Genomic DNA, 12069 nt, shown 5'->3' on the forward strand with positions numbered 1-12069 from the left:
CCTCCAGTGAGTTGTTTAATTGTCCACCACCATTCATGGCTGGGTGTGGCAGGACTGCAGAGCTTAGATCTGATCCGTTGGCTGTGGGATTAGCCCTGTCTAACACTTGCTACTTATGCTGTTTGGCATGCAAGTAGTCCTGTGTTATAGCTTCACCAGGTTGATACCTCATTTTTAGATATGCCTGGTGCTGCTCCTGGCATGGCCTCCTGCACTCTTTATTGAACTAGGGTTGATCCCCTGGCTTGATGGTAATGGTAGAGTGGGGGATATGCCAGGCCATGAGGTTACAGGTTGTGTTCGAGTGCAATTCTGCTGCTGCTGATGGCCCACAATGCTTCATGGATGCCCACTCTTGAGTTGCTAGATCTGTTCGAAATCAACCCCATTTAACATGGTGGTAATGTCACACAACACGATGGAGGGTATCCTCATTGTGAAGGTGGGACTTCGTCTCCACAGTGACTGGACGGTTGTCACTCCTACCGATACTGTCATGGACAGATGCATCTGCGGCAGGCAGGTTGTTGAGGATGACGTCAAGTATGTTTTTCCCTCTTGTTGGTTCCCTCACCACCTGCTGCAGACCCAGTCTAGTAGCTATGTAATTTGGAACTCGGCCAGTAGTGGTGCTACCGAGCCACTCTTGGTGATGGACATTGAAGTTCCCCCGCCCAGAATACATTCTGCACCCTTGCCACCCTCAGTGCTTCCCCCATGTGGTGTTCAACATTAAGGAGTACTGATTCATCAGCTGAGGGAGGGCGGTTTCCTTGCCCATGTTTGACCTGATGCCATGAGAGTTCATGGAGTCCGGTGTCAATGTTGAGGGCAACTCCCTCCCGACTGCATACCCCTGTGCTGCCACCTCTGCTGGGCCTGTCCTGTCGGTGGGACAAGACATACCCAGGGATGGTGATGGTGGTGTTAGGGACGTTATCTGTAAGGTATGATTCCATGAGGATAACTATGTCAGGTTGTTGCTTGGCTAGTCTGTGAGACAGCGCTCCCAATTTTGGCATTAGCCCCCAGATGTTAGTACTTTGCAGGATCTACAGGGCTGAGATTGCCGTTGTTGTTTCCGGTGCCTAGGTCAATGCCTGGCGGTCCGTCCGGTTTCATTCCTTTTTTATGACTTTGTAGTGGTTTTTTACAACTGACTAGCTAGGCCATTTCAGAGAGCATTTAAGAGTCAACCACATTGCTGTGGTCAGACCAGGTACGGATGACAGATTTCCTTTCCTAAAGGGCATTAGTGAACCAGGTGGGTTCTTGCAGCAATTGACAACGGTTCCATGGTCATCGTTAGACTTTTAATTCCAGATTTTTATTGAATTCAAATTTCACCATCTGGCGGGATTCGAACTTGGGTCCCCAGAGCATTACCATGGGTCTCTGGATTACTTGTCCAGTGACAATAACACTCCGTCATCACCTCTCCCGTTGACCTTCATTGCAAGAGGAGTTGAGTACAGGAGCAAGAATGTCTTACTGCAGCTGTACAGAGCCTTGGTGAGACCACACCTGGAGTATTGTGTGCAGTTTTGGTCTCCTTACCTAAGAAAGGACGTACTTGCCATAGAGGGAGTGCACCTAAGGTTCACCAGACTGGTTCCTGGGATGGCAGGATTGTTGAATGAGGAGAAATTGGGTCTACTAGACCTGTATTCACCTGGAGTTTAGAAGAATGAGAGGGAATCTCATTGAAACATATAAAATTTTGACAGGGCTGGACAGATTGGATGCAGGGATGATGCTTCCTCTGGCTGGGAGGGTCTTTAACAAGGTGTCACAGTCTCAGGATATGGGGTAGGCCATTTAGGACTGAGATGAGGAGAAACCCCTTCACTCAGAGGGTGGTGAACCTATGGAATTCTCTGCCACAGAGGGCTGTGGAGGCTAAGTCACTGAATATATTTAAGAAGGAAATAAATAGATTTCTAAACTCTAAAGGTATCAAGGGGTATGGGGAGAGACTGGGAGTATGGCGTTGAGATAGAGGATCAGCCATGATCATATTGAATGGCGGAGCAGGCTCAAAAGGCCAAATGACCTACTTCTGCTTCAATTTTCTATGTATTGAATGCAGAGCAGGTTCGAGGGGCTGTATGGTCTACTTCTGCTCCTGTTTATATTCTTATGTTAAACAGCATCCATTGAAAGTGGAGAAGGTGCAGAGAGGATTTACTCTCATACTCTCAACTAATACAGGCATCAGTGATGTGGCAAAGCTGGGATTGTTCTCTTCAACATTAATTTTAAAAGGAAATTTGACATGTACTTGATAAGAGAAGATTTGCAAGGCTATAGGGAATGAGCAGGGGAGTGGGACCTACAAGGAGCTAGCAGGGACAGGATGGACCTCGTACTGTGGTGTATCTGGTTGTGTTATGATTGACACCTTGGACACAATCACCTCAACTACCAGTGTTCACACCAGTCGGAGGTGCAAAGCTTCAGCAACAGCTGCTTTGTCTCTTTGCAACCCTGTCCTGGTACGTACAAGTCCTGAACTTATCCTGCTCAATGTAAGCTTTCCAGCTCAGATCATTGGGTAGCAATGGGGAGCACAAACCAGGCTGATTTTCCCCTTTCTAATTTCGGTCTGCTAAAGACCATTGTAGCAACCTGCTGGTGCCCTAACAATTATTTGCTACCTCGGTACAGGCAGATAATTGAACCCAAGACTGGTGATCTATGTTGGCTCTACCAACTGAAAAAGCTGCTTTTCTTTTTAAATGGTTTGGTTGACTGGAATTTTCAAGGATTAGTACTGGTGGATATTGGCAAATTCCTCTGTATGAGCACGGTGGTGAGCAGTGGAAAATTTGACTGATGCTTTCATTTACTTATTTGGTGCAGGGGCAAGTTGTGTGTGATTGATTGGAAAACCTCTGAGAAACCAAAGCCTTATTTTCGAAACACCTTTGATAACCCACTCCAGGTAGCAGCATATGCTGGTGCCCTGAACCATGATGACAACTATAACTTTCAGGTCAGTAAACCTTTCATTGGATGTCAGCCATGGCTGAGTGGTAGAACTCTCACCCCTCAGTCAGACGATTGTTGGTTCAAGTCCCACTCTGGAAATGTAGGATGACACTGCAGTACTGAGGGACTGCTGCTTTGGAAAGGTGCTGCTTTTCAAATGAAATTTTAAATCGAGGCCTTGTCTGTCCTGTCAGAAGGTAAAAGACCCTATAGTGCTCTGGAAGAAGAGCAGGGGAATTTTCCCTTGTGTTCTGCTCGATATTTATTCCACTACCAACACCATTGAAACAGATTATCTGGTCATTACACAAGTACAATAAAATTTTGTCTCTGAGATATCTTCTCTGCTTTCATCCTTCAGCCTCTGCAATGAACAACTTCTCATTCTTGGTGATTTCGACCTCCAGCTCAACTCCTCATACTTTCTTCTTTGCAGTCACTGCCCATAATCATCCTCCCATAAACGTTACTCAATATAAACACCCAGCCCATATTGACAGCCAATCCCTTGACCTTGCCATCTTATGTGGTTTTGCTGTTCCCATCGTATCAATCATAGATAAGGCCATCTCTCATCACTTCCTTTTATTGCTCTAGACCCACATCCCCCTTCCGCACCCCAGCCCTAACTCCTCCTGTATCTGCCCCTGGAAAATTATGATTCCCCAGTTGACTTATAACTGCACTTTCAAAGTCCCAACAATCTAGCCTTTGGCCCTCCATTCACTACAACATTTCTGCAGCTACTACCTCACCTCCACCTTTTGTTATCCAAGTCCCCAATAAAACCATTATTCTCTCATACCCTGGCTGTTCCCCCTAGTCCTAGTCCAGCCCTCAACTCTGCTCCCTTAAGTCCAAAGGAATGTAAAGGTAACTTCCCGCTTTTTTTTCTCTACTGCAAACATCCCTCTCCCCTGTCTCCTCCACCCTCACATCCAACAAGTGTAAAGAGCTCGTGGACGACTTCGTCACAAAGATCAAGACCATCTGATCAGTTGCCTCTGCCGCTTCCCTTCCTTCCATTAACCCGCCTGGCTAAATTTCCTTTAATACTGCTCCTCGCCCTAGCCTTAAACATGTATATTTCTCAGTTTCTCTCCTATCTACCCCACATCCTCTCCAAGCTCATCTTGTTCATGAAACCCACCTCCTGCTCCCTTGACCCTATTTCCCATTAAACTGCTGACCACCTGGCTTCTCCTCCTGGTCCCCATGTTAGCCAATATTGTTAACAGTTCTCTCTTCTGGTGCGGTTCCCCTCTCCTTTAATTCTGCCATCATCATTCCTCTCTTTTTAAAAAAAAACCCTTGACCCTAATGTCCTTGCAAACTATCACCCCATCTCCAACCTCCCTGTCCTGTCCAAATATGTTGTTGCCTTCCAAATTCCTTTCCCTTTCCTTGAATGCCATGTTTGAATTTTTTTGTACTTATTATTTATTCTTTCACAGATGTGGGCATTGCTATCTTGGCCAGCATTTATTGCCAATCCCTAAATGCCCTTGAAAAGGTGGTGGTGAGCTGCCTTCTTGAACTGCTGCAGTCTGAGGTATAGGTACACCCACAGTGCTGTTAGGAAGGTAGTTCCAGGATTTTGACCCAGTGACAGTGAAGGAACGACGATATATTTCCAAGTCAGTATGGTGTGTGGCTTGGAGGAGCACTTAGAGGTGGTGGTGTGCCCATGTGTCTGCTGCCCTTGCCCTTCTAGATGGTAGAGGTCACGGGTTTGGATGGTGCTGTCAGAGGAGGCTATGAGTTGCAGTAGTGCATCTTGTATATGGTACACATAGCTGCCACTGTGGACAATGTAAGTATTTAAGGCAGTGTTGGGGTGCCGACCAAGCGGGCTGCATTGTCCTGGATAGCGTGGAGCTTCGAGTGTTGTTGGAGCTGCACTCATCCAGGCAAGTGGAGGATATTCTATCACACACCTGACTTGTGCCTTGTAGATGGTGGACAGGCTTTGGGGAGTCAGGGAGGTGAGTTACTTGCTGCAGAATTCCCAGCCTCTGACCTGCTCTTGTAGCCACAGTATTTATATAGCTGGTCCAGTTCAGTTTCTGGTCAATGGTAACTGCATCCGCCCCTGCCCAATTTTTAAAAAATTCGTTCTTGGGATGTGTGTGTCGCTGGCAGGGCCAGCATTTATTGCCTATCCTTAATTGCCCTTGAGAAGGTAGTGGTGAGCTGCTCTCTTGAACCGCTGCAGTCCATGTGGTATAGGTACACCTACAGTGTACCAGTGTACGAACAGTGGTAATGCCATTGAATATCATGAGGAGATAGTTAGATTCTCTTATTGAAGATGGTCATTGCCTGGCACTTGTGTGGCACAAATGTTACTTGCCACTTATCAGCCCAAGCCTGAAAGTTGAACCCCTCCAATCAATTTTCCACCCCTGCCACAGTACCAAAATGGCTCTTACCAAAGTGATAAATGACATTCAATGTGACTGTCATAGAGTCATTTACAGCAATGTAGGAGGCTCTTTGGCCCGTCAAGTCCATGCCAGGTCTCCGAGGGGGCATTCCAGTCAGTCCCACTCCCCAGCTCATTACAAAGGTAAATTATCCCCCCTCAACCTTTCTCCTGTCTTTGACATGGTTGACCACACCATTCTCCTCCCACTGCTCTGTACTGTCATCTAGCTGGCTGGGACTGCTGTCGCTTGGTTCCTTCCTTATCTGTTTAAACATAGCCACAGTATTGGTTGCAATGAGTTCTCCTTCTGCTCCCACACCATTACCTGTGGTGTCCCCCAAGAATCAGTTATTGGCCTGCCCTATTTCTCACTACATGCTGCCCATTGGTTACATCATCCAAAAGCTTTAGTTTTCCCAGCTGTACCACACTACCACCTCTCTCAACTCCCTCACTGCTGTTAAATTGTCAGATTGCTTATCCAGCATCCAGTACTGATAGAGCAGAAATTTCCTCCAGTAAGTATTGGGAAGACTGAAGCATTGTCTTCATCCCTGCTCCAAACTCCATTTCCTAGCTATGGACTCCAACCCTCCCTGGTAACTGGCAGACTGTTCACAACCTTGGTGTCATATTTGACCCCGAGATAAGGTTCTGAACACATACCAGGCCATCACTAAGACCTTTTCCACTTCCGTATCATTACTCAACTTTGCCCTGTCTCAACTCAACTGCTGATGAAACCTTAATTCATGCATTTTTTTTTACCTCTAGGCATGACTACTCTGACTCACTCCTGGCTGGTATCCCACATTCTACCCTCCATAAACTTGAGGTGATCCAAAGTACTGCTTTCCTTGTCCCTACTCACACTATTCACCTATTTAAGGTTTAACCCCCTCTCTCACCAACCTGCATTGGTTCTTAGTCAAGCAACACTGCAATTTTTAAATTCTCATCCTTGTTTGCAAATTGCTCTCTGGCTTCACTCCTCCCTATCTTTGCAATCTCCTCCAGTCCTACAACTCTCTGAGGTCTCTGCTTTCCTCTAATTCCAGCCTCTGGAGCATTGCCGATTTTAATTGCTCTGACATGGGTGGCCTTGTCTTCAACTGCCTTGGCCCTAAGCTATGGAATTCCTTCCCTAAACCTCTCCAACTTTAGTTCTCTTACTTCCTTTTAGATGCTACTTTAAACAAATCTCTTTGCCCAATTTTTGGGCCTTCTGCCCTAATATTGCCTTATGTGATATTTTACATTATAGACTCCTCTGAAGCACCTTGGGATGTTTCATTACTGTAAAGGTGCTCAGTAAATATACGATGCTGCTATTATTATATAGATTTTTTGGGAGCACATTTATCTGTAGTTTGGCTGCTGCATATCCTACTTTACAAGTGACTATAGTTCATAAGCTCTTCATTGGCTGTAAAGCACTTTGAGGCATCTGAGGTCATGTAAGGTACAATATAAATGCAAGTCTTTCTTTATCTTTTGCACTGGTACAAAGGGTGAAAGAAATATATCTCTAATATTTGAAAATATGATTGAGCAACAGAATAACCTCGTTCAGATATACTGGTCATTAAAGTTGATAGCACAAGTAGTTAAGAATATTAAAAATGCAATTTTTGGCTTTCTACTTGGAGACATAGAATACAAAGTAAGGATGATTTTGAACTTGAGCAACAATTTTTTTGAAGTTGGGGCCACATTGAACTATTATCCAGGATTTGGGCACCTGTAATAGGCATGGAAAAGTGTTGGTTCATCTGGATGTTGCTGGCAAAGAGGAGCTACAGTTGTGAAGTGCAAGTCGAGAAGTTAGCGATTTTTGTCCATTCAAGCAAAAGAGATGGAGAGAACTTCACAATTCTGAAGACTAATGATATAGCAAAGAGAGATGGATAGTTTCCAGAGTCAGCGTCATGATAACAAGAGCCAAACATTTTAAGGTAATTATTAAAGGAAAAAGTAGGAATAATATGTCTGTCCACAGAAGGTGACTAGAATGTAGAATTCTGTGCTATGATCTGTTATGGGCTCTTTCAACAAACTATTTTAAAGGGAAATAGATAGTTGCTTTCAAAAAAGACATATGTTGGATTAAATTAGTTGACGCATGAAGGAACTCACCTGGACAGCACACAGTTGATGGAGCAAATAGTTCATTTGTGTGAGTGGGGAAAAAAACAGGTATCAGCATTATGTTAATGGAAAGGTAATGTGTTTTAGTGATGTTGATTTAGGGATAAATATTAATCAGGACACTGGGGAGAACTCCCCATCTATTCTAAGTTGTGCTGTGGAACCTTTTATGCTCATCTGAGAGGACAAAAAGACCTTGGTTTAATGTTTCAACTTACAGATGGCACCTTCGACAGTGCAGCATTCCCTCAATACTGTTCTGTGCTGTGATATTGCATAATTTACTAACCTGGCAAATGGGTTGCAACTGTTGGGGGACTTTTATAAAATAATTTCTTCTAAATTATTTTTTAAAAAAAGGATGCCTTTATTTGCGTTGTTACGGCTCGAGTTGTGCCTCATTTTGGAACAAAAGTGATGGAACATTTTTGAATCTGGCAGGTTGAACGGGGGCTGATTGTGGTGGCTTACAAAGATGGCTCACCTGCACACGCTCATTTCATGGACTGCGAACTGTTCCTCACCTGCTGGAAGAAATGGCTGCTTCGACTGGAGAAATACAAGGAGAAGACAGGTGCTTCCATGTGACCAGCTTGGGAGAGACTGGTGGCTAAAAGAGCACTGCAGCAAAATACACTGGGTAGATCCCAAAAACCCCTGGCGGCATCATATAATCTTTGGGTGTTCTTCTGGCGTGCAGATTTTAATCACTGCTTTGATCTTGGCGGATAAGAGGAAGATTTCTGATGTTGGAGTAAAATTGTAAAAACAAGTTTTCAATATTTTCTAGTCATTTATCATGTTGTTTGTGGAATGTTGCCGTGTGCAAATTAGCTGCCGTGTCATGAAGTGATTACACTTCAAAGTGCTTAATTAGCTGTTAAGCACTCTTGAGCTGTCCTGAGGTCATGAACGATGCCATATAATACAAGTTTGTTTTATATCCATTTACGATGTTACAAATAACAAACAATGGAAATCTGGTATTGTTTTTTTTTGTAAAAATATACTTTATTCATAAAAATCTTCAATCACATTCAAAACCATTTCAAAAACAACATTACAAGGGTACAATCCAGGTTAAACTTTTACAAAATGTATCACCAGGTGCATCAGTACAAACAATATTACAGTCATTTACAGCCTTTCATTTTGATCTGTACAGCCCGAGGGGCTCTAAACAGTTCCCAGTCTCTCGGTGCGCTGTGGTAGAAAGGTCTTAGACAGGACAAATCTGGTATTGTTTATAGCACCCTACCCTTGGATGCCAGTAACTGCAAAGTCTAAGACTTCCTGATGGTGTTGCAGATATGTAAGAATGCAAGTCTCATCTACGTCACAGTTACCGCTCCTGGTGGAGCTCCACCAAAATTACCTGTTGTCAAAACAACAAAGAATTGAAATAAATACGATGGACTGAAGCAAGGAGACCTGTAATTTGATGTCTCCCCTCCTACTCAGTGAAAAATCTGCCCTGTGTAAATGAAAAAAATGTAAAGAATTAGCATTTGTAATTATGTAGTTGTAAAGCAGCACTTTCAACCATCCCAGACATGTTTTAGCTGCCTGGAGTGTACAGTGTTTTAACTGCTGCCTCTTGTTAAATGGAACAAGTGTATCTTTCCATTTCTTTGTTTACCAAACATTTGAAGCACCCATTTACCCACACTGTACAATAGATTTTTCACCAGAAGCAAGTAGTGTATATTTAATAAATATATGAACGATTGAGATGAACTGCTGCTCACACTTGTTTGCTGAGTCACCGAACTTTTCCAGTAACCTATGACACAGTGCCACCAAGTGATCGCGTAGTAATACTACCTCTATGAGCTCATAAATACAGAAACCCCTATTTTTCATGCCAAAGCAACAGGTTGACGTTCTTATAACAGTGATCCTAATGTTAGATGTTTGTGTCATTTTTTAAAATGACTTTTAACAGTTTTCTCTCTGCACTCAGATGAAATTATAGCAATTTTGAATTGGGTCCACTTAAAATGGATCTTCTTTATTTCACTAGTTGTTGCTCAGTGACAGATCTTGGCTCCTTTATCCCAGTGTCCTTCTCCCTGAACATTACAAACTAGCATATTTGTGAGGATGTGCTATCGAGTGTGGCACAAGCTAGGTGAAATCCACTTTTCCCCTTGGCCTCTGCACTATGAATGTACCATGTGTTCCCTGTATGAAAAGGGAACACGTCCTCTTCTGACAGTGCTCTGGAATGGAAGGATGTTAAGAGTAGCTCTAGTTCACTGGTGTCACTTTCTGTCACTAGAGCGGTGCCTCACTGATTGCTTCCACTCAATAATCCAGTCAAGTAGCACTCACCGCATGGGATTCATGGTGCTTTCCTGTGAGTTACTGTAATGCAGTGCACCATGCTACCCTTCTGTTACAGTTTACTTAGTACTTTTCAGTCTTATGCCTGCCCTGACCCCATTCCATTCATTGGGTCATGATATTCCCCACTAGAAATTAAAAACAGTCCTAAAATGTTCAACCTGTTGGGTTGAGATGAATTTCCTCTTTAGTGCATTGAAAGTGCAAGTAGTGAGAGTCAGTTTTTCTTTTTTTAATCATATGTACAAATGTGTGCTTTTTCCATGCAATTCCCACAAGGTCAGTTTTAATGCAGATGAGCTAATAAGAAAGGGACTGGCAATAGTTGGTTTTGAATCATTCATTAACCATATAACTATGGAGTGTCCATCCTTGTTGCTCATCCACTGGAGTGCATGTGGAAAACATGAAAAGCCATATTGCTGACAAGGCCAGGCAGATTAAAGGAGAAATGGGGAGAATCAACAAAATGTCTTCATGGACTAATTAACAGAGGAACTAGAGGCACTTACAGAGGTGGATGTCATGTCTCTGACTTAGATAAGTTAGAAAGGTCTAATATCAGGAGCTATCAAGGTAGGCAAAGAGAATGATTTTGATACTCTTTCCCCAACCCTCCACCTGCGCCCCTCCACTGCCAGAAATTGATAGATGGCAGCATAACATAGTTTGGGTACAGATGCATTTTCCTGAATAAAATAATATTGACCTGAATGTATCCAGTAACTTGATGTGATTGTTGTACAAAAAAGACATAATGAACCAATAAACTGATATCTTTTACAAGATAGGCAGTTATATCAAGGGCCTAATCACAGCAGCTGTTCGACTGCATATGATGCACACTCGTGATGGCGTATGTGATGGGGGAGGTGATGGAGCAGCTGTCGCTGGACTAGTAATCCAGAGACCCAGGGTAATGCTTTGGGGACCTGGGTTCAAATCCCGCCATTGTAGATGGTGGAATTTGAATTCAATAAAAATCTGGAATTAAAAGTCTAATGATGACCATGAAACCATTGTCAATTGATGTAAAATCCCATCTGGGACCATTCCATCCTTCCCATTTAGGGAAGGAAATCTGCCGTCCTTACCTACTGGCCTACACTTGACTCCAGACCCACAGCAATGTGGTTGATTCTTAAATGCCCTCTGAAATGGCCTAGCAGGCCACTCAGTTGTATCAAACCGCTACAAAGTCACAAAAAAGGGATTAAACCCGGCATCGACTTAGGCACGGAAATGACAACGGCAAACTCAGCCCTGTTGTCCATGCAAAGTCCTCCTTACTAAAATCTGGGGGCTCATGCCAAAATTGGGAGAGCTATCTCACAGACTCACATAGTCATCCTCACGGAATCATGTCTAACAGATAATGTCCCAGATACTACCATCACCATACCTGGGTATGTCCTGTCCCACCAGCAGGACAGACCCACCAGAATTGGTGGCACAGTGGTATAAAATTGGGAGTGAGTTGCCCTCGGAGTCCTCAACATCGACTCCGGAACCCATGAAGTCTCATGGCATCAGGTCAAACATGGAGAAGGAAACCTGCTGATTACCACATCTAGCCCCCCCCCCCTCAGCTGATGAATCAGTGCTCCTCCATGTTGAACACCACTTAGAGGAAGCACTGAGGATGGCAAGGTTGCAGAATGTACTCTGGGTGGGAGACTTCAATGTCATCACCAAGGGTGGCTCGGTAGCACCATTACTGGCCAAAGACAGCTGCTAGACTGGGTCTGCGGCAGGTGGTGAGGGAACCAACAAGAGAGAAAAACACACTTGACCAACCTGCCTGCTGCAGATGCATCTCTCCATGACAGTATCAGTAGGAGTGACCACCACACAGTCGTTGTGCACAGCCATCTTCACATTGAGGATACCCCCCATCGTGTTGTGTGGCACTACCGTGCTAAATGGGATAGATTTCGAATAAATCTAGCAACTCCAGACTGGGCGTCCATGAGGCTCTGTGGGCCATCAGCAGCAGCAGAATTGTACTCAATGCAATCTATAACCTCATGGCTGGGCATGTTTCTGATGTTCAAAATAACTGAAGAAAAGAGTTAACTGAGACAGGTGTAAATGTTAATGGATCAACAAACAGCACCAAGCTGAAGAAGGAGCATATGAACTCGAAACCTTAACCC

At 44.0% G+C, this 12069-nt stretch overlaps 1 protein-coding gene across 3 annotated transcripts in view; it reads left to right on the forward strand.

The window, feature by feature from the left end:
- The window catches only part of mgme1 (mitochondrial genome maintenance exonuclease 1), a 38429-nt gene extending 27728 nt beyond the window's left edge, over positions 1-10701 (forward strand). For all 3 annotated transcript variants that reach the window (XM_078556706.1, XM_078556705.1, XM_078556707.1), the window contains 2 exons: positions 2863-2995; positions 8009-10701. In XM_078556706.1, the coding sequence (XP_078412832.1) occupies positions 2863-2995; positions 8009-8155 (280 nt within the window). In that variant the 3' untranslated portion in view covers positions 8156-10701. The remainder of the gene's footprint in view (positions 1-2862; positions 2996-8008) is intronic.
- Positions 10702-12069: the final 1368 nt, after the last annotated feature.

This window comes from Cetorhinus maximus, chromosome 14 (assembly GCF_964194155.1).
Source record: "Cetorhinus maximus chromosome 14, sCetMax3.hap1.1, whole genome shotgun sequence".
Taxonomy (NCBI): Eukaryota; Metazoa; Chordata; class Chondrichthyes; order Lamniformes; family Cetorhinidae; genus Cetorhinus; species Cetorhinus maximus.